Source organism: Rhynchophorus ferrugineus, unplaced genomic scaffold (assembly GCF_030347505.1).
Source record: "Rhynchophorus ferrugineus isolate W39M unplaced genomic scaffold, kcgeb_rfMv2 rfM1, whole genome shotgun sequence".
Classification (NCBI taxonomy): Eukaryota; Metazoa; Arthropoda; class Insecta; order Coleoptera; family Curculionidae; genus Rhynchophorus; species Rhynchophorus ferrugineus.
Genome location: NW_027472580.1, coordinates 46,666,446 through 46,691,469, shown reverse-complemented (window position 1 = coordinate 46,691,469; position 25,024 = coordinate 46,666,446). Strand labels below are relative to the sequence as shown.

Here is a 25,024-nt window from a genome sequence, read left to right as displayed (position 1 = left end):
AAGTAAGCGGTCAGAAATCAGCCAGGGAAATGTCATAGCGTCAGTTTATTGGGACACAAAAGGAATTGTTTATACAATTGATTAATTGCAAAAATGTTAGGAAACTAACATGGTTTGTAAAAAGTGCTCGTCTGGATCCTGCACCTGCTCATATAGCTCAAGAAACCATCCAGCTTATTTTCTAGATTTAGCTTTCATTGACTTTTGACTCTTTTTATACTTCTTTGCCTTCTAAAATTTCTTTGCAATTTTAATAGTACTCCTCGGACACAAAGGTAAAAGGAATTCATTTATCTTCCGGAAAACTGCTGCACTGATTTCATTGATGAATCGTTGCTATAACTAATATAAATATATATTTTGATAACGAAGAGCATTATCAGGTTTAATTTGCAATAAGTTATTCATTTCTCTTCCAGAATTAATTTGTTGAATCAATTTGGACAAAGATCTTTTGAAAAAGTTAAATTAACATAAATAAATAAAATTGCATTAGATCTTAAAATAATCTGGTCAAAAAAATATTTACAGAGTCATTATTTGAATCTCACATCCACCGTTTCTAGACAATATCGATGGTTGGATAACTACTTGCTTTATTAACAAGAAGTAGCAAGTACCGAGATTTAGTTCCACTCCGAAGAATAAGTAACATTATAGTATTTGATAATAATATCTTATCTCATCCAGGAATCAGATAATTGCAAACCGAAGGTTAATACTCCATATATATGACTTGAAGTCAAAAAGATCTGTAAGTTCGCTCATATACAATTATATTTTACAATATATTTCAATAATTTTAATTTACTAGGTGTGAATATGTCCCAATTCCAAATTTACTGAATAATTTATATCATTGCTTTAAGAGATGAAGCCTTTAAGTACAAGAACATTAACACAAAAGCCCCCTTGGTGGCGCAGTGGTAAAGGCGATAAAACGGTCCTCCTACTGTTGCGATAGCCGCGGGTTCCAATCCTGCTGGGGCATTGTCGTAAATTTATGTTTGTGATTGTTAAAAATTTGTGATTATCCTAGGCAAGAGTGTAAAATCCGACAAGGGAAATGATCCCTGTCACGCCAGTAGCCAGGCTGGGTAAGACCGGATATGTTCTGGGATGAATCGATAGTAATAGTAATCGGTATTGTTATAATTAAATACTGAAGACCGTGGTTCGGAGCCCACTGCCCACGTTAAACTGTAGGTCCAGTCCAGATAAACCCCTAGTTTGTAAAAGGAGACTTTAAAATATATAAAAAATACAAATTAATTAATAGATAACTGAGAATTTACCAACCAACTTAAGATATCACTGAAGGTATATGTTCATGTATGTATACAATTCATTTAATTATAAGATAAAGAACGTTACTATAATTGAAATAAATTACTAATATATGTGCGGACCCTAAAAAAGTTGTCCTGTTCAAACGTTTTAATCTCGAAAACTTCCATTTTTAGATAGATTGTAATTGTTTCGGCCATTTTGATGAAAATTTATATTAAAAAAATTATTAAAATACCTAACATTTGAGTGTGAGAATATCTGTATAGAAACTTAAATCTGTTTTAGTAAGAAAAAACTCATGCTATTTTTATAATATACTAGCTGACCCGACAGACTTCGTCCTGTCAAAAAGATTTGTAATGTGGCAGTTTTTGTGCCTACGTATTTTAAAAAATTCTCCTGAACAGAACCATCACCCTGGTGATAGGGCGTTGTGAATAAAAAATAATTAAATAAAACATATATAAGGATTTAAAAGTAAGTAATCGCTTTATTGTTAATCATGTGAATCATAATTATTATTATTATTATCATTGTAGTGCTTTGTGGTATACGATGTTTTTTGTTTGATTACCTAGCGCATAGATAAACAAATCTGATGGTTTTCCAACACGGGAACAGGCAACATACAATTGATCATGTGAGAAACATGGGTTTTCTAGATTAATACCACAAACACTTAATGATTGCCCCTGGGACTTGTTTATAGTCATAGCAAAACCAAGCCGCACTGGAAACTGTAGTCGTTTAAACTCAAATGGCACATCAGTCGGAATCATTGGGATGCGCGGTATGAGAACATCTTCTCCTTTATACTTTCCTTTGAGTATAGTTGCTTCTATCACATTGTTTAGTAATTTTTTTATCGCTAACCGTGTACCGTTGCAAAGACGCGGTTGGTTGATATTTCGCAACATTATAACCACCGATCCAACCTTTAATTGAAGATTGTGAGGTGGCAATCCTGGCAAATCCAGCGAGTTTAAAAATTCCGGTGGATAGTTGACTACATCATCTTGATTAGTAGCCGAATCAACTGATTTATATATCCTCAATTCGCCTGTAATTTGTTCTTGAATTTTGAAATTTAATTCATTTACATCTATGTTTTTGCAGCCAGTATAGCTCGTTCGCTCAACCAATCATGGTTTCTGTAATTTTGAGAAACATCTGGAAACACCTTCTGAATAAGTTCATCTTTTGATCGAGTTAACTGACAAAAACTTTGAGGAAAGTTAATGCAGCCAGTCAACATGTCTATAGGAAATTTGCCATTACCAATGTCAATGAGTTGTTTACAGAATATGTTTCCAGATTGGTCATTTTGCAACTCGACACGCATATTCTTGCTTAAATGAAGTACTTTGACATGTTTCCACAAATTGGAGGACTTTAGACATGCATTGAGTTCATCAGCTGGCGTTGATCGTGGAATCACTGGCAATGTTTGACGAAAATCTCCTGCTAATAAAATCATTGCACCACCAAATCGGTTATTATTGCTACGTAGATCTTTTAAGGTTCTGTCTAAAGCCTCCAAAGATTTTTTATGTGCCATCGTGCATTCATCCCAAACAATCAATTTACATTGCTGCAAAACCTTTGCCATTGCAGAGTTCTTCGAAACGTTGCAGGTTGGAGTTTCATTGCTTTGCATATTTAATGGCAATTTTAGTGCTGAATGGGCTGTTCGACCACCTTCAAGCAAAGTTGCTGCGATTCCCGACGAAGCGAGCGCAAGTGCAATTTTATTTTGTGAGCGAATTGTTGCTAATATTAATGAAATCAAAAAAGTTTTTCCTGTACCACCAGGTGCATCTAAGAAGTAAATCCCTCCAGTTTCATCATTTGTTACTCTCAAAAGAATTTCAAATACATACTTCTGTTGTTCATTTAACAGTGGAAGATTTGTTTGAATTAATTCTTTCAAAGCGTTGAGATCATACAGTCTTTCTCGATGCAACTCTTGGTTAAAAGCGTCATGCATTGGACGATTGGGCGCGGTCAGGCCTAATTGTATTAATTAGTTTGACATTATCAAGCACATGTTCTCAATTGAAATCAATGCTTCATTGTAAATTTCTTCACTGATTTGTATATTTGGATTTCCTATTCTATTCCGTATTTGATACAAAATATCATCACACATATAATCTTTGTACTTGATCCACAAATCAATTGGGTTTGATGGGAAGCATGTAGATATGATTATAGAAAACAATGTTCGTATTTGATGAGCGTGTGATGATATTACAGCATCATTGAGAGTTTGATCCCAATGAGCGTCATTTTCAAGCAATTGCAAACGTTGACAGGCTTCTCTGTAGGATCCACACAATTCACCATCAACAGTTCGTAACTGTTGGAATGATGTTGGGCCACGTACATTGACTAATAGCAGTCGTAAATAAAAACATTCATCATTGCTTGGATGTACTGAATAAATCCGGCCAATCACATCGGTGGAATATACATCTGTATATCCTGGAACTGGTTTTCCTTGTTTCCGTCGTATAAATCTCCTTGAGGATTGATTCCAGGTATAATATTTTGGCATTTCAGAATATAGCTATGTTTGTGCGAAATCATCGTTTTGGCATGTCTCAAAAAAACTGGTTAATGTAGTAGATGGTGGCTGAGCAGCTCTTTGTACTGCGTTCTGTGCTGTAAAATACACTCTTTGTCCATTTTCTAAATGCACAGCTAAGTGAACAACAGAAGGGTGTCTCTCATGAATAGGAAAAGAAAATATTCGCCAAACTGCTTCATTACTACTGACATAGCGGCCCATTTAGTATTGGGTAACTTCATCATTAGAATTCTCTGCACCAATTCCAATCACAGCCATATCACTCCCTTTGGTTACATATTTGCAAATGTATTTAATCGATTTCACTGAATGGCAAGATTCAACGTTGATGTGTGCTTTGAATGTCTTTGATAAAATGGGTGAATATGGAACAATCCAACGATTATCTATTTCAATATCTTGTTGATTTAATTTGACAATTGTTGATTTTCCATTGTCTGCTGTCGATCTGCGATGATACAATGGATAACCGTCATTACCAGTAATTGTTTCCGATATTAATGTCCGTGGATATCGTTTTGAACATTTACCATCCATCATACACGGTGAATTTTGATTAAGAGTTCCACAGGGACCATGTATCATGTTTTTGATAACTACCTCATGCAATCCAGGATCTACTTGTACATTAGGGATTTTAGCTGATATCACTGCATCAACTTCATTTGGCCTTATCTTTACAACCAACCAAATCAAAATGTGTGCATGTGGCAATCCTCGTTTCTGCCACTCCACAGAATACATCCAGCAGCATGTCTCACCAAACACATTATGTTTTACGATGAAATTCATTAAAGATTTCAACTTTTGTCTAAAGACTCTGGCTGTAATATCATGACGATCAATGGGTGATTGACCAGGGAATAACTCCTGCTTAATTTCTATCCATTGCTGATTGCATGTAAATGTGATGAACAAATCTGCTGTACCATAATGACGAACATACGACATGGCATCTTGAGCATATTCGTGCATATGCCGAGGGCTTCCGATGTATGTTGCTGGAAGAATAGTCATCCGACCGACATTCTGTGCATTTCCATCAGTATTAATCGCATCTCGAAGGTGAATATACTCTTCAGATCGGAGTTTGGTTTGATTCAACCTGATGAATGTTAATCTCTCCGTTTCAATTTTAACATACATGTCAACAACATATTTGTGATATAATCGCCGACATTTCAATATGTGATTATCTTCATTTTCCCGAATCATTAGGCGGTATGAATAATAGTTCATTGAACTGACTTTTTTGTTGGTTTCAGAACCTGTAAATAGATTTTGTTTTAATAACATTCAAATATAAAATTAAAATACATAATATAGTGACTGAGATATTATCGCCATAGCTAAACTAATATTTTAGTTATCTGTAATGGGATTTATCATTTTTATTGAGAAATCGTAGCCATCTTCACCTTGCCAAAATATAATGGGATATTGCAGTGCATCATATGAGCGGTGTGTTTCCTTTATACGTTGTAATAGATCATTCCGACGATGTAAAACAATATCACGGGATTCCAAGTTTTCTCCAACTACAACGATAGCAACTTCATCAATAGTTGGTGCATTAAAACGTCTTGTATGTTGACCTGCAGGTGTTTTATCAGCTCTGATTACAATTTTGTGATTATCGGATGGCATCAGATCCAGGGCAGTTTTAAACAATATAATCAATTGATTGTGTTGATGAAATAAAGTTTGTAATTGTTCTACAATAGACCTCTTTACTAAATTGTTATGTGCACAACGCAGATCAATTTCATGTGGTGAATTGTCCATAAAATAAATTTGCAGGAATTTGTTGTCGCTATCTGACACTGGTAACAGTGAACCTGCTCTGTGATATATTTGCCCTTGTATCTGTAAATAAAAAAAAATATTATGGTGTGGTATAAATTAATGGATTGTCAGTGATCAAACTTAAATAATATTTGATCTTAAAAAGTATATATTTAGTTTTAACTAATATCTATCAAATATAAAATATAATAAAAGTGTCACTGAAACTGAATCACCATATAATATGATGACTAAGTGATATATTTCGTAATGATTAAGAAATTGAAGATTAGTAACACATCTTAACTTTGGTGACAGAAAATTTTGTTCGCTAAAATAATTATGAGTAACTGCTATAATACATACCTTGAAAGTTGGCATAAAATTTTCCCGAACTACATTTGTTGCCCCAAATGAAGTCATTTGAAAGCAATTGTTATATTGTTGGATATGTGTCAAAAAGTGTATAGAATCTGTTCCTATTCCTGAAACCAATGAGTACAATGGTTCTGGTGGTGGATCCAATGATATCAATTTCACTTTACCATTTGCGCAACACAATCCATTGGCTTCGTTTTTGTATTTTAATGCCTTACAGTGTGAGCAAACCAAGTTCATAGAACCAATAACAACACATTGGTAGTTACTGTAGTAAATTGACACATCGTAACTGAAAGCAGCTCGATTCAAACTTGCGCGATTATTAGTTGAATGTCGCGCTCGCGCTTCACGCGTTTGTGATATCCGAATTCTTTCACGTTCATTTTCGTCGTCACGTTCTTGTGCAGTACGATTAGATCGGTAATTAGCTTGGTTTATAGCATTTCTGGTTCTTCTACCTAAATTGCTTCGTCTTATAGGAGGCATATCAAATATAAATTATTTTTTCACTAATCACGAACTAAACAAACACTAACTAACTAAACACTCTGCACAAAACACGATATACGAATTTGTTTCGTGTATCAGTTGACAAAAGCAAACTCAGTAGATTAGGTAACAGACAACTTTTTTTTTTTTAATTTGGTATGACTTGAAGTCAAATCCTTTTAAGCCGTACGAATTGTTTTATTTATTTAAAATTTGGATATTAAAAATAATAAAACACTGTTGGTAACGCGATTTTTGTTTGACTGATGTAATGACGTGGAAACTGATGCATTTTATCTCGCGTGCCGAAACTAATACAAAAGAAACGCGAATTTCGGAACGCGACATTAAACTCCTCCAACTATGTATTCTGTGCTCCAACGCACACACGCACATTGTTTTGATAGATATGATCTTTGACGTTAGGAACACACCTACATTGCTTAGACAATAGTGAGTGCTTGTAATTAATATGAACTTTATACCATAGCAATAAAGCTCAAATTGACTACGTTTTAGTTACAAATCATTTGTATGGGAAAAAGAAAAGGGCTATTTTTAGGGTTTTTCCAGCAATAATTCTAACTTTTCTCGCCGTAAAAACCATCCTTGAACTTCAACGAACATTTTAAAAAAAGATTTGGCCAAATTGGTCCAGGCGTTGTTGAGTTATGCGCTTACCAACACATTTTGCGATTCATTTTTATATTATAGATAGCTATACAATTTTGATTATTTCTATTGCACTGTGGTTTTGTGAATAATATTTAGTTAATCCCTGAGGGGTATAAATGAACAAACCTTGTGGTTTTCCAAACTTTTTTTAAAGCCAAAAATTGACTTTTTTCAACATTGCGATTTACTAATAGTTATTGCAAACGCTAGGCGTATTGGAAATGGGAAAACATTTGAATGGAATAAGTGAGTCCCAAGGGATTACTGGAATCCCCGGTAGAATGACTTCAACTGAAAACATTCCATTCAAAATAGTAATTTCATGAATATTGCTCATGATTCTTATTATAACCAATCGTTTACCATTGCATAATCTTGATGCATTCAAATTTAAAAACGATATGATTGGTTAACCAATCTTATATATCAAGTTATGTGGTTCATTGTATTACCGTCGAGTTTCATTTACACGTGTGTTTGCTACGTGATTTCTCAAATTTACATTATCTCTCAAGTGTTGTTTTATATTATATATCCATTTAATAGATATTTGCGGACTATCTCGGTAATAACTTCTGCTGTGTACGTCGACCAGTATTTTCTGTTCGCCCTCGAAGACGTGGCATATTGTTTTAATAAACACGCAACATATAAGTATAAGTACATTTTTACGTTAAAATTAACAAGAATGTAGACCAAATTTCACTAAAATATCTAAACATATTGGGAATAAAACTGAAAAACATAACATTTCAAAATATTTCAGTATGTTAGCAATGATATTTTTATTATTGAATAGGCTATTGCAATTTCACACACAGGAAAATATCTGGCAAGCTGGATGAATTTAATGAATTGAACATTAGTTTTATGAAGTTCAGTTTAGCTTGATCTGTCGCAGACTATACGTTTTATTTTACAAGTAACATTACTATAATATGTCTTTTCGAAGTAGCAGACTCATAAAACTCACAAACTACATTGGATATATCAGTTTTATTATGTGAAACTTCAATACACTTTTCGACTGAATAGAAACATACTTAGTAGAAAGTTGTGATTTGAATATTATTTTTAACCTACTCAAGGAAATATTACAAAATAGTAAATATTTGGTATATTCTATTTCTATTAATTAATCATTTCGTTTCAGGTAATTTGGTTTAAAGATACGACACAGCTGGGTACCACAGAACGTCACACTACACATGCCAGAGGCAATAGATACACACTGTCTATCAGAAACGTGTCTGCCGCTGATATGGGTAATTACAGGTTAGTCGCAAATCAATTATAAATATCCTATTTATCTAATAGATATAATAAGATGTAAATCAATCACCATTCTATTCTATGTATTTGCTAAAATTAACAAATTATAATTAATACAGGTTTTATTATTAAACTATATCACTCAATAAGATTTCATTTAATTATCACTACATTTACTATTTTTAATAGAATCAATATTTATATTATGTATCATAAAGTTCTTCCTTATGCAGCAAAATCTTTTTCCTCTAAGTTTACCGATACATATTACCATCAGATTTGTTCAACATATAGCCAAAGACGTATTAGGTGCTTGCATGTATTCTGGTCATTTTTTCTTTCAAAAAGGTTAATAAAAGTTTTCTTCAAAAAACAATCATCATCGATCCATATTCGCACATCTTCGGCATTTCTAAACCCGGTGCTAGTTAAGCTATGTTTCATCAGTCTGCTGGCGTTATACCTGCTACGAGATTATGGATGACTTTGCGTCTGTTATTAATTATTATTGATATTTTTCGCAACCATATGTCATTAGATTTGTTCGGTTTAAATTATTAGACATCTGCAATAACAGTGTTATTTGTTTCTAGTAGCTGGTAAAATACACTACTCCTTGCTGGACTTACAATATGTATACAAAATTTGATGATGACGGTTTTTCTCGATTAATCCATGACCTGTTTTATTGGGATTGTCCCAGTGCACTCTTTCTATTCGAACTTTTTTGATTCTCCAGATAGTTATTCATCAAAATATCTTCTTTCAAATCCTAACTAACCAATGCTCACAATTAGGCGTAATGAATGTCGAAAACAGGATTCTATTATTCAAACAGTATGTTTATTAATAACCCATTACTAATAAATAGAAAACTGTAGAGAAATGTTAAAACCCTCCAATTTTATAATTATATTAAGTTATTTAACAGTTGTTTACATAGATTTTATTTGTAACAATATCACCGATAAAAATACATGCAAGTACCTAACAAAATATTATAATGTATGATTCTTAATCCGAAAAATAAGTCTGTTTAAAAGAGCCAACAAATTTCTGTGGGTAGAAAAATCAAATATAGTTTCAGAAAATGTTTGGACATAACCTTCTTAGAAGGGTAATAACTCATCTGGCTTTATTTTTATTTTGCAGTAAGCTCAGCACCAAAAAGCCAGTGTTTCATCACCAGGTGAAATTTATTTTTACCAATTGTATTGTCTATAAAAATGTAAAGTATATAAAAAGTATATAAAATTAGTTCTCATTCACTTCTTAACTAATAGTCAGAGTGACATTAATTGACAAACTAGAGACTAATTGTAATGAATTCTTTAAACTTTACTCAACTATAATATAATCCTCCATTATCAACTCTACATTCCAAACACATTTCTATACTTGCAACTGTTTAAACAAATTCTGTCCTGACCACTCAATGGTAAACAAATTAAATAATTATACGGTTCGAATATCAAAATTAGAAGAAAAAAACCACTCAGCTCTCGGTTGTAATTAAAATCTAGTTTAAATTGTATGGAATATTTAATTGAGTTAACTATAAATAAAATGGTTTACATTTTACATTTTCACGGATCGCTTATTTAGTGGCGTATTTTACTATTTGAACTAGATTTAAATAGAATAATAGATCAGAAATCAAACAGTTTGCGCTGGTCGTAATGCAACTACAGATCGCATGAATTTTTATTACTTAGGTTAGCAGAAAATTACATATACTATGTCGGGATACGATATCTCTTTTAGCTATTGCATATTTAAACTATGGCAGTTTGATTATTTTCGTTTGTATGCATTTCAGACTTGATATAGCAGCTTTCAAATTTTTCATACTTAATTATTGGTTTGTACAATCTAAGAATATATTACATTGTATACCTGACAAATTATTGTTATTGTTACCATTAAATTGTTACTAACAAGGATTAGGTCTAGTTAATGATCTGTTGGTTTTTCCAATAGCTGGCTTTAGCAACTCTATTACGTATTGTAATATAAATGTCTAATAAGATAGTTTTACATTAAAAGTCATAAAGAATATTGGATGGAAAAATGAATACTGACAATGAGAAAATATTATATATTTTACTTAATAAAGATCAAGCCATTCAAGCCCAGTTTTGATTTCAGTTCCAGTCCATGTAATTTCAACGTCAACATTGTAATGTTAAAAACCACTTGAACTCATATTAAAAAGTTGAATATTAAAAAAGCTGGATGTATGGTTGCCACAGTAGTTGATCTAAGCCAAATTCATGGACCAAATGTATGAATGGCAAGAAAATCGATTCATTCTTGAAGACGATAGTGACGAGAAAATAAAATTTGATTACTAATAACAATACAGAATGAAGATCATCGTGGTCGAAGAATGATTGTGGTCTTCATTGTCGTCTTCATGTTGTGGTGATATTTGGGGATTGCCAACAGCAAAATCAAAATTTCAGTCTATATTATCAAGAATTAGATCTTCTGAAGGAAGCAATTACATAGAAGCGGCTAACTTTGTCTTTTTTAACTTTTTTTAATGTAATTTAAAACCTTTCTACAAGAAGATATTATTATTTGACTGTTATGCGTGATTTTGTCAATTATCAACTATATCTCAAGTTGCGTCAAATTGTTACAAGCTTTTATGGGTCATATATTCACTACAAGCACTCCCCGACTTTCAGCAGCACGTTTGGATATTGTACGATGATACTGTATCGATCAAGAAAGTGTAACAAAAAGATATTTGGATTTTAAAAGGAATTTTGTTCCTGGATTTCTAAATCAGGCAAAACAATATACTCATATTATCATTTGGAACTCTGAAACCTCAAAAGATAACTTGTTGATAGATATTTGTTTCAAGCATCGTCTCATATACTCAGATAGCTCAGGAAGTCATTACAAAAATTGTGAATTATATTTACGCAATTCGACAGATATAGTCCATTATAGGTGCTGTGCGATAAACGTTTTTTGGTAAAAATTGAGATAATGCAAAATACATTAGAAAATCACTAGAACAATTCATATGAAATATATGATATCCATTATTATTTGTAAAATTTATTTACGAATTAATTGTACAAACTAATTCTGAAATGATTAAATATAATATTATTTTCCTCTTGTGACAAAATATTGCATTTACTTCGGAACTCCAATAACTTTTTTATTATTTCGGCTTTATGTAATATTTCCGCTGTTAGACTATTCAATTGTATAGGTTTCCTTTCAAGCTGACGTCCTATATCTGTTCGAATGCCTCCAGATCTTTTCATCATTTTTCTTTTTATTTATAGCGTCGTATTTTTTCCAAATTCAAGTTCTTTGGGGCAAAGCTAACAGAAACATTCTTAGGAGACCTCAAAACTGTTTATCTTAATCGCATTCTGTCCGTCATAACCAGTGCTGCCAACTAAAATAAACGAGCTGACTTTGAAGAAATTGGGGACACAATGGTAAAACTTTTAAATAGTTAACGAATTTGATGAAATATCCATTGTGGTTAAAAGTGGAAAGGTTTTATTTTATTTTAAATTAATTGATAGAGTTTTATCCATATTTTTAAGTACAGTATATTTAAAATATTAATATAATTTTACACGCTCAAGGGTTTTCCAACATACCAATATAATACGTACACTCAAGATATATTTATGTAAATTATTTATTATATTGTTACTAATCGTTACCGACTAATCTACTATACATTTTTAATTACATTTTTAATTGCTTTTCTATGGAAAACTTCCATTATATTTACATTGCTTCTCGCGAAACATTTCCATAATTGAATTGCATAGGTCAATGAAGATTTTAGTATTTGTTTATATAATAGTTGTTTCTGTTATCTTATCGTATATTTCAACTCCAGTTCTTTTCCTTTCTTTTTAACATTTTTCTTCAAAAAATGCAATCAAAATATTGCATTAAGATTCATTCCAAGATACTTAGCGTGGTTACTATATATGGCAGTGTTATTTATTGTTATTGGCGTTTGTTCTGCAACATGTACTTCTACTTCCTTTCTACAATATCTACTTTCGTTAAATTTAATCTTTTATTATTTATATTGTCACTGGCCTGTTATAAGTATCCGATAGCAACGTAGTAGCCATCTTAATATTTAATATTTATTTTATATCATATGCGTAAAATTAATAAAGACTTGGCCCCAACACTCCTATTGTAGCTATTGTAGAAATTATGAAGATGAAGTTTGACTCTAAACATTCCGACTGTAATGTAAGATATTAGTAATTTGATTCTTTTTGATTATTTTATTAATACATTGTTACTAGTCGTTTCCGTCTAACCTACAATTTATCTTTATGCTAACTTAAATCCAGGTGTATAACTAGGAGGACCCATCGACTTAACTCAGTCACTGGTGAAATAATATTTATACATGTCACTGCTGAATATATGCACCTCACTGCACAATACTACACAAGACCAGATGGTTTGATTCTTTTGAGACTGTGTCCTGTTCTGGTGGTATCCAAAAGTTGCAATATACAAATTCGTATGAGAATGGAGTCTTTTCTCATGCCCCCTTACAATTCTCTTGATTTCTTGACTCACTGTGTTTATCTGAAGGTCCTGATGTAAGTAATCAGTCCTATAGTATTTGGGTGCGCCCACAATACCTCTCAGGACTTTGTTCTGAAATGCTTTTATTTTATTTATGTTACTCTTTGCAGAACATCCCCATAATTGAACTCCGTATCTCCATATAGTTTTCAATATTTGCTTATATAATAGCAATTTATGATGTACTGATAATTGTGATTTCCTTCCAATTAACCAGTACATTTTCCTATATTTCAATTCCAGTTCTTTCTTTTCTTCTTTATATGTTCCTTCCAGCGAAGTTTTGCATCGAAATTCATTCCGAGATATTTAGCGTTGTTGCTATATGGAATGATGTTATTTAATGTTATTGGTGCTTGTACGGTCTCTCCGACAGCTATAATCGCAATATCATCAACAAATTTAGCCATCGTAATATTTTCCATTTGTGGTATATCACAAGTGTAAAGTAGATAAAGCATTGGGCCCAGTGCACTTCCTTGTGGTACACCTGCCTTAGCTTCTTTTATTGTAGAGTAAGCTTCTTCTTGTTTGACTCTAAACATTCTGGTTGTAATGTATGATTTTAATAGTTTGGTGTGTTTTTTTGGTAGTATTTTCTGTAGTTTATGAACAAGGCTTTCATACCAAACCTTATCGAAGGTTTGTGCTACATCTAAGATTATAGATTAACTTTGGTTAGCTCTTTCGGCATGTCTAATTCAATCATCGAATTTTCAGCTTCTATGTCCGGCAAATATTGTTCAATATTAGCTTCGTTTGGATTGAATTTTTTTCCAGATATTCAGCAAATGCTTCTGCTTTTTGGCGATTGTCACGTGCCCAATTCCCACATAGGTCTATTATAGGTAGACTGTGTAGACATGAGCGCTTTAGATATTTTGTGGCTTTCCAGAGTGAGTAATCAGTTTCTTTATCATCTGTTAAATATCTGAGATAGTCATTTATGGATTTGTTTTTTATTTCCAGTATTTCTCTTTTCAGTCTTTGGGTTATATTGTTCAAACTATTTTTATTGTCAGGTGTTCTGTTTTGATGCCATTTTTTTCGTAATTTACGTTTTTCGGCTACCATTTCCTTCAATTCTTTTGGATAATTAATTCCTTTAGTTGTACTCTTAATTTCTGGAGTATTATTCAAGCCCCTTGTTGAATATCTACTATGAATTTTTCTGCTTCAAGATTTAATTGTTCAGTTGTCTTGAGGGGTACATTTAGTTGAATTCGTTTGTTCAATTCTTCAGCAAATCCTTCTCAGTCTGTTCTCTTGTTTGTTAACGTTGGGTTTCTTTCTTCTCTTAATATATTTTCGCTCAACGTCAGAATCACTGGCGTATGATCTGAACTTAGCTCAAAATTTTCTTCGAATTTTATATAGTTGGATGTTATGTTTCTTACTATGAAGAAATCTAACAGGTCTGGGGGTTTGTCTTGATCAGTCGGCCAATATGTTGATTTTACAGTTGACATGTAACTACATCTTAGTTCATTGCCTTTAATTGTTGTCATTCTGGATCCCCATTTTGTATTTCTTACATTAAATTCACCTCCAATTATAAATTTTTCTCCCAGTTTGCTTAGGACTTTCAAATAATTGTCCTTTTTTTGATTGTATCTTGGAGGACAATAAATTTCGGCTATTGTAACCTTGTATCTGCTTGATTTAATAGTTGCTACTGTTACCTGATTTTCTGCTGTACCTAGCCCGGGTTCTTGATGGTGGGAAATGTTCTTTTTTATTATTGCACTTCCTCCTCTTGCGGTGTTAGCTGGATGTATGGTATGATAAAATGTATATCCTCTAAATGTTATAAACGATTCTTTTGTTAAATGGGTTTCTGATATTAGGCAAATATCTATTTTTTACATATCTATGAATACTTGTAGGGTAGCGTGATGTTGCTGGATTCCATTAGCATTCCAAATAGCTATTTTTGAGGCCACAGGCCAAAGATTTTTCATTTCTAGTTTTTCAATCCTTTCGGAAAAATTTTCGATCACTTTTTCTTGTCTGTCCAGCTTTCCTATTAGTTTAAGTAGCAATTCATTAGTGGTTGCTTTATCTTCTTTGGTGTCTCTTTGGTTATTTTGACTGATAATTTGGGCATAAGTCATTTGACCATTAACGTTGTTATTATTTTTTCGGTTATTTCTTTTCAGTCATTGTTTCTTCAGGTTTAACTTGAGCTACTTTATTTCTCCTCTCTTGTAGTGTTTTAGCAACTACACATCCTCTATAACTTGACGGATGGGCTTCATTGCAATTTGCAACTTTCGGCTAAGCAAGTCAAAGTCGGCAACATTACTTACGATAATTGGGGGTGGCCTAAGCATTCTAATTTCTTTATTTTGTTCATTATTTTGTTTTGTTTTTATTTACTGTGGCGAATATCCTGGAGAATTATTTGCGTTTCTTTTTTTATTTTGAACCGTTATCCAGCCTACTTCTTTCTGCATTTCTTCTTCATCTGTTTCATATGTAACAATTGGATTGCTTTTGTTGGCTTGGTGGTTTATCGTTGTTTTGTCCTTGCCCTCAGAGCTTTGTTTATTTAGTTGCAGCTGGAGGGCATTTATTTGTTTTTGCATATTGGTTAATGCAATTTCAAGACTCTCCCGCGCCGACTTTTCATTCATCCACGCATTATATTGTGCCTGTTCATTCTGGGTTCTAGTTGTGTGCTCTACATTCAAAACTGCAATATGTGATACGCCTGATGTCAATATTTCCATTTTATCTGTTTTTTTGTGCAGTGTTCTTCTCCATATTTTTTTATGTATTGTTGAAATAATACTGTTATTTTTATGTTTCAAATTATCCTACGTCGCATTTGTGGTCCAGATGTTGAGTTTTCGACCCTTAACCTTTTATGGCATTTTGCATTTATTTTCTACAGTGCTGACCTTTTTTCCGATCGCACTTTCACTTTTTCACCAGTCTTTGAAATGTTACTGTTAGACTTTTTTTAACGACGCATTTGTGACATATATGTTACACTTTTGTTTCGTTTCACTGACCGTCTCTCCGAACACGTCTTTACTCTGTGAAAATCAAACGTGGACTATATTAGTAATTTGATGATTCTATAATATTCTCTGTATCTTACGAACAAGGCCGTCGTTTCAAGTTTTATCAAAAGCTTCTGCTACATCTATAGATAAATATACTTCTCTATAGTCTATGTTCACAGGCTTTTTCAGTTACATCTGTTGTTCTATGCACCTGACCAGTTCTTGAGGGATTGTTAGTAAACTCAAACTGGTATGCTTTTTTCCTCTACAATCAGTTTTATTTTATTAAGTAAAGGTTTTTCAAATACTTTAGCTTTTAGCGATAGCAGCGAGATAGATCTGCAGGTTTTTACTTCATTTATTATTTTTTAAAGTTTTTAGATTATGATCTTTCGAATTAGATCAATAAAGTTTAGAATATGGTGGAATTACGATTTTAGAGAATTAAAGGCATTTTAAGGATTTAGTTTTTAACGCCTTACGTTTCGATTATTTGTTTTATTTTACTAATTCAATAACCTATTTTTTGACGATTTATTAATTAGATATAAGTGATGATACCAAAAGATTATATCAATATTTTTGTTCAGTATAGTTACTTATTAATTCTACATTTGTATATTACCAATTCTCTGAAATCATCACTGTTACGTTACTCAAAAAAAAAACGAAAGCAAGTCTTCCATAGTTTAACTCAAAAAATAATGAAATGTGATTTTAATAGAACAATCCGAATTTTAAAAAAAGTCGGTATTCTCGAGGACACAGCAAAATCAAGAATGGACGAAATTTGAATCTAACAAAATTCATTGAATAATTTGATTGTAGAACTGTTGACAAGCCGACCAGCCCTAATGAGTAAATATAAAAAATAATAGGATTTCACCGTTCACCTACTAGAAAAGATATCAAAATTGTTGAATGAGAAGTTCCGACACATCAAGCATATTTTATATTTTCATGAACTTATATGAACTTCATGAATACTGAAGACATAAATGGGTAATGAATGGATAGGTAAATTAGTGGCCCCAAACCCGACATTTTCCTTTCCTGAGTCCCGTTTTGCGTTTCCAGGAAGGTAAGCTACAGTTATGACAAAAATTTTTGTTAAACTTTGTTGAATTTTTATCAATAAATCAAAAATAATGTTATAGGGCCTTATATGATGGTAGTTTGATAATTCAGTAAACTTTTGAATCAACGATTTAATCAAAATCAATATTCTTTTCAGCAAAAAAAATATTTCGTTAGTGTGTAACTTTGCATTATCTGACGGTAACAAAACGTTTTTAATCGCCAAATACGGTCACTCCGTGCGGAAGCAAATTCAAATGAATATGAAATATGTGCAGCCGTCTTGAGTGGCGCAGTGGTCATGGCAACGAGATAACCTCCTACAGTTGATATAGTATCGGGTTGCAATCCCGCTAAGGCATGGTCCTAAATTTATGTTTGTAATTGTTTATAATTGTGTTTGTCCAAAAGACAAGAGTGTAAAACCCGACAAGGATAATGAACCCAGTAACGCCCATAACCAGGCTAGGTAAGACCAGTTGTCTTCTGGAATAATTGCTAAATTCGTCACTTCCCATTCGAGAACCAGTAGGTCCAGATAAACCCTAATTGGTATCAAGGAGATTTTAAAATATAACAAAAAATATGTCCAAAAGCTCTTAATAATATTTGCTTATGATTGCTTTACAATTGTCAAGGTAGTAGATATGGATGACACTGCATATGTCGCAATAAAGTGTTACCATGACTTTGTTGGATAGCAAACATAGCTTAGCCTCCTTTGGTACAGGTTGGCTATGCGATATTATATATTTCTCGATGATAAACTAATTTTAAACGAATAATATATAAGTGTATATAAAATAATTAGTTTTTTTTTATTTAAGCTGAAACTATAACGATAGATAATTAAAAATTAATAGAGCATGTATTAAACCACGCTGTACAGCTTATATCTTTGTACTATGTGTGTTGGCCCATATATCTCTTTTATTGTTCATCGTCGCAAAATAAATTGCCAAACAGCCCACACACAGCTGCTAATAAAAATCATTCGTTCAAGCATATTTATTTGGTTTTTTAATGAACAATCGATACCAAAATATCACAGGTCACGCGGCGACTATTTATACCACGCCAAAGTTAATAAACATTCTAAATCAAGGGGTTTTGCTTATTCTGTTGTTTTGTGTTCTGATTATCGATTAAAAATAACCCCTGATGTTTCCAAGTACAATATTTGTACATTAATATAAATATCTATTATATTTATATTTTGTATGAATGTTTATGGAAGTATAAAATATTTGATCAATACAATGTATTGGTGCACACGTGTGTAGTTAATATGGTAAACATCAATAAAGTTCACTACCAACTGCTGCTCCATCCAGTATATTTTCCAGATTTAGCCCGCTGTGACTATTTCTTGTTTTCAAACCTGAAGAAAGAGATATAGGTCGAATGAAGAGATCTTAATTGAAATAAACGCCTTTTTGATTGTCGAGAAAATCTATTATTTATAACTAATGAAACAGTCGGAAATACTTTGGATTAAATGCACTGTGATGATTAAAAAATCTGTCATTTAAAACTTCACTGACTGATCAATTACTCATTATTATTATCAAACTATCTTCGTAGTAATTAATCGATAGTGGATATGCCCATGACATTAAATTTTATACCGCCCTGTATAAATATATTATTGTACACCTATTTCGCTTGTTTATTTAATCTAGCTGTTTATCCTATTATAGAAGGATGGATTTTGTTAAATTAATCTACTTTACACCTACCTATGTTTTCTTAGTGCTCACGTAATTTAGTTTTCACATAATACAAAATCTATTTCTGTTTTACGTTTGTTTTTCAATAAATATACCATTAATAACGCCAACGCAAGAACGGCTAAATTATAAGTAACAACACAAAACCCACTCTCATAACAGAATTCGAATTTTCTGTATTATTTTTGGTAATTTTCTTGCTCTAGACATCTATGAGACAAAGTAGGATATAACATCGTATTACTTGATTAATTTTTCTATATTACAAGGAGCTTGATATAAAAATTCCGGCTCTGAAAGACCTTGAGCAGAAACATTTTTTGCTGTTATGCCCCGGTTACAGTGGGGTTGTGGCACTACTGCGTCTTCCATCCACATATATAATTACCACACAGCTTGCGGAAATTTTCCAGCCAGTGGTCCGAACGTTTCCAGTAAATTTTATTGCATTTCGCCAAGATTTCAACGAAGCAAGGATGGCATCTACTCGTATAATGCATATTAACGTTTCCAACAGTCTTTCTGTATCATATTGCCCTACATCCCTTGCAAGAACTAATTATTTAATCACTTTCTTGACTTAGTTCGGCTTTATAAAAGTTGCTTTATTGTAGGTTGCTTAGCATGATAATGAAAATGTTTTTATTAATTTATTAATCATCGTTATTTGCTACTGTTACTACTATTTACTGATCACTACTACTACTATTCAGTGCTTAGTAAATGTAATGATGTCCTCCGTATATACGGATCTAGAAGGCTATATATTAGCTGAGTAAAATATATAATAATGCACTGGAGGCTAAAAAGACTGCTGTCTGCTTGATCTGATTTTTGTGTATTCTTGTGAATTTTGTAGTATTCTGAAACAAAAAAGGAGTTGCAAAGAAGTAGTAAAGACGTGGTTATGACCCTAAATTTTGCAAGGCGATGATTGAATAACAATAGCCATTTTCTTTAGACGCTTTTGGATGATTAATTAAAATTTCTACTAAATGGCATATCGCTTCAGTAGAAGAGATATAAGGTCAATTAACTCTTCTATTCTATTATTTTAACAATTATTTGATTACATAAAGCAACATCTTTCCATTTCATATAATTTTTTTATTTAGTGTATAAATGTTATTTAATCCGGCCGTACTATTTCTAAATCTCCCTGTATAATGAACGAGTGAGATAGATTGGTCTAATAGACCCTCAGGGTCTCTTTTTATAGCCGTTCAGCAAGTCGCCTCTTCTTTGCGTTACATAAAAAGAGTTTTTAAGTAAAATAATAGTTTATTTTTTGTTTAAAATCTATTTACGTTTTATAACTTAAAAATATAATTTACTACATTTATATTTTATACGTTTATATATTTATACACTTTATATATTTTATATATACTTTAATGCACTTTCGACTTTTACTATTTTTGCTGCTGGGTTTAAAAAGATGCTGAAGCTTAATAAACGCTTTAAGCTTCTAATTTTAACTTATTGTGATACTGTCCCATCATATTAATGTGAAGTCCAAAATGAAAACTCAGCACTAACTATTAAAAAACTTTCAGGCAGCATCTAATAAGAAGCACCCTAAATGAAATAAAATAGCTATTAGTAGAATTTACCGAAAATGCTGTTTCGAACTATCTCCCCATCTCATTTCTATTGCTTATTAAAAATAGAGTTATTTTTGAACGAACCATTCAAGTTTAGCGCACATATGATACTACTTTGACTGTATATATAATTAAAAATGTTTATTAACATATACTGAGCATATTGAAAGACATATAGTTCCAAAAAAAGATCGAAAAAAGGAGAGTAACAAACGCAAAGCCGTCGTCTTATTTGGCTTTCACTATAGTTGTGAAGCTTACCACAACAGGTACAGAGTTTTAAAACGTTGAAGTGCGAAAATGGTTCGATTATTAAATCCCTGCCAAATAAACATCCTTCTTTCGATACGCCATTTTGCCAGAAAGACGGAAAATTTATTTTATTTTGTTCTGGATAAATACAAACTCCTAAAAAACTCAAGAAAAAAACCTAACATTTGGGACAAAATTTATAGTAACTTAACTCAAATAATAGCTTATTCTCATATTTGGTTAATAAGCATAATCTATACATTGAGATTTCTTGTTTTTTTTTTAAATTTTGAATTCTCTGAAGTTCTCTCAATTCAGCGAGCCTGTATAACTTCTTTAGAAGGCTAGATAAAACCTGCCGCTTAGGTAAGCTACTCACTAGTCGATAGGCTTAATGCTGAAGACCATGAGGGCTGCCATCAAGTAGCAAACTGTATTCAATCGAACTCTAGTTGTTAACAATATTCACAATATTATTCTAGAACAAAAGAAAAAAATCGTTCTATTATTCACAAAGATGAAATATATGCATATTACATAAAACTGTACAAAAAATCAATAACAAGACACCGAAAATTTAAATAAATATACCCCGTTATAAAACATTCATTGTACAGAATTAATATCATTGAACGGAATGACAGTGACATATTTTTTCGCGTTTAATAAAGATAAAAGTTCCCAACCAAGTCGGTCCCCTAAATTGTTCTTTTTTTCTCCTTCTAGAGCCGTTTTTATGCCGGGATGGCGACATCAGCGAGACGGTGTGATTTCTTTTCGCAGGAAAAGGAATGCTTTAAGGGAAATATCATATCTTACCGCTGAAAATAATTAATGACCTTTTATTACGCTTTCAGTCGCTCTCTACCCCCTCACTCTTTTTTTCATTATACATTTTTTTACAATCTGTTGACCAAAGTTTGTTTATTTTTTCTGCTTGTATTTTAAATATTTACAAAGGGAGAAAATCCATACGGAACCGTTTCATAATGAAGGCTTTGGAATAATGAAGTATCTATCGAGATATTTATTTAATTAATAATAATATACAAGTTTAATAATGGAATATTAGTCCATTATATCCATCCCTAATGTCAAAAGAATAATAAAAAAATATGTCAATGGCTTTTTCAAAATATTTATAACTAACTTAATTTATTTCCATTAAATAGTGTTTTGTGTTCTTTAATATTGAGTAACATTGATATATCATAGCAATATTAGGTTAGCCTGCTTTTTGATCGACAATGCTTTTTTAGTAAATATGCGAAGTATTAATATTCATAAATTTTTACTAACGATTTCTATTTAGTACTATTGAGTTAGTCATTCGATACGGACGCGAATCATAGAATGATCAAAATTAAATTTTTGACATTTGTTACTTTAGTATCATTTGAGTAGATATGCTGCTGAAGCCTCTCAAACTTTCAAAATTATGATGATGAACTTCTTTGTCATGTCAAAAAATTTAAAGTGGTGTCAAAATTAGTTAAAATGTTTAAAGAGGTATATTATGAGCTGCTAAAGCAGTATCGAACTGTTAGTGCGTGTAATAAAATAAGTGTCATCCTCTTGGATGACAACGTTCGGTTGCAAGATTTGTGAAGGTTTCGAGCGAGAGGTTCTGCCGCACCCAGCATTCCCATCAGATATAGCGCTTTCTGGCTACCACTTCTTCAGATCGATACAGCATAAACCTCGCACCCAGTTTCGAAATGTTGAAGAAATGCTAAAACGGTTCGATTACTCTAGCACTGCCATTGGCATGGCAGTGTATCGTGTTTTTCGTCGCGGTATCGCCATGATGGGAGGAAGATTGGAAGAACTTGTAGAAAATTATAGAAAATATTTCTGTTAGTATTATTTCTAATGCCCTAAATGAATAATGGATGCCTTTTTAAATGAAACTGATTTGACTGAAGTAAAAATGATCAGAGTACAATGAAGTACCTAATATTTTGCTACATTCAATATTCATGTATATATTCATAGTCCAGAAGTAAAAGTGTTAAATACGATCATTCCAAAACCACATCAACTACGCTGGACAAAACCATGTTTATCCTGGAATTTTATTAAAACTTGTAGCGACCTTGAGGCATGTCGAATTTTACATCGTGGAATAACGGTCTACAAAATACCCAGAAATATAATCCCAGATGTTGAACACGGGCGGGGTTCCAGCAGCGCCAACTAGAACACGATAACGAATAGCTGGCGGCAACCCCGAGACGTTTATCTGGGATGTTATTGAAGGGTATTGCGATTCATTCAGTACTCAACCCTCGTGTAGTTTAGACGTGCCACCATCGACTGCCCAAGCCTCGTCACCAGGTAACACTGCTGCCATCCGTTTTATTATTTGTATTTTTCACATTTTTTTTATATTGCCAATAAATAACGGTCACATAATGTAAACACCACTGTTTCATTTGGTTTTACCTCCATTCACCGAGCCACATCATTTACCCTAAAAACTGATTACTGATCAGTTAATTCAATCAGGTAATATTAACAGCAATGATCGTGAATCAAATCCCACACCAAGTAGATAGGTTTAAAAGTAGAAGAGGGAACTGGATTCTTCGAATTGTAAATTGTAAGAAAAACATATTTTTCAAATATATTAAAATATCTTACAAAATTATTAAAAATATTATTATTATATTAAAAATTATTAACTCTAGAAGAACTAATTTTTGGATTGGAATTAAAAAAAAAAGGTGTGTTAATTTTTAGCACAATTGCGTATATCTATTACTGTGGAATTCTAAATAAATTTGCCTATACTTTCTGTATTGAAAAGCTCTATAGGTTTCTGTTGTAAATTATAAATTACATTTTGTGAACACCTGCCAGTTTAATAAAACAATCGTATGCAACTACGATAAAAAAATAACGAGTAAAACGTATTTCGTCATTTCATTTAGTAACTCATTCATCATAGATAATATATTACCTTTGGAAGATCCCTTACAGATTTGGATTTAATGAGATAATGAAACAAATTATCAAGGTATGGCAAAAGAAAATACATCCAACCATTCCAGTAACTAGGATATTGGTTCTAAGTCGGTGTGCTAGTTGACCGCTCGCCAGTCCGCAAGTTTAATCTCGAGGACAGTCGTTAGGAGCCCTGTAGCCAGTCCAGATAAATTCTAATTGGTAAACGTATAACTAAAATAATATTTGTAAATATCAACATTTTTAAGACGTCAGTCAAGTCATTATTAACAATGTTTCTGTATAACAATAAAAAACACATCGTTTTTTAGCATCCCCGAAGAAAAATCTTGATTAAAAATACTTAAATTGTTATTCACGAAATGTAGAAAGCCATTTGCTGAAAACAGTTATTTCAAAATGGTTTTTACGGCAACCATATTTTTTTAATCGGCTTTTATTTGAAAACCAAAATATAAAGTCGACGTAATAACTCCGATTTTTTTTCTTTATTATGATAAGTATTCAACTAAGAAAAAAATTAATGGTTTATCAACCGTATATTCTATTTTCGGCACGCAGAATATTAATTTTTTAAAGACATTTGTTTCAGTAAAAAAATTAATTGAAACATGCATTCAACGATCCTTCCTAATAGATGCCGTTAAAGTCATTCAAATGTATAACAAATTTAGTTATACATATTCCGTAATAGGGCCATACTAGAGCATGTTTAATATAGAATTTATAGGATAATCTAGATACAAAGGAAGCATAATTGGTTTAGTCAGTCAAAAATTGTTGCATTTTGAATATTGAGTTATGAGTAGGTCATTTTCGGCAAATTTTGCACTATGGATGATCTTTGTGGTAACTAGTGCTATTGGCAGAATAGATTTTCTCCTTCTTGCTACGGAAATTTCAATGTTAAAGCTGAACTTGAAAAAGTCCTATTAATAATACATCGATCATAAGACAGTTTTTTATTTATTACATAAGACTGCGTATTAAGTGAAATAGGATACTCGAGATTCCCATGAATTTACAAAAAAAAATGGATAAAATGTACCATCTGCCAATCGCTGTTAAAAGGAAACTATCTTTAAAATGAATCATTACGGATGATCAAACGATTAGCGTATCATTAAATTACACAAACATGAATATTTTTATCAACACTTGGCCAATAACGTGAATGTGTGTATTTTTTATATTATGTATATTCTTGATGAAATTAAAAATGATTAAAAAATTAAATATATCATAAATTATAATTTATATTATATTTCCACCAAATAATAATATATTTACAAAGCG

General features: G+C 32.0%; 1 protein-coding gene across 1 annotated transcript in view; it reads left to right on the top strand.

The window, feature by feature from the left end:
• LOC143206890 (opioid-binding protein/cell adhesion molecule) overlaps positions 1–25,024 on the top strand; it is a 450,337-nt gene that overhangs the window by 407,404 nt on the left and 17,909 nt on the right. Inside the window, exon 7 of the mRNA XM_076419733.1 lies at positions 8,364–8,485. Within this exon, the coding sequence (XP_076275848.1) occupies positions 8,364–8,485 (122 nt within the window). The remainder of the gene's footprint in view (positions 1–8,363; positions 8,486–25,024) is intronic.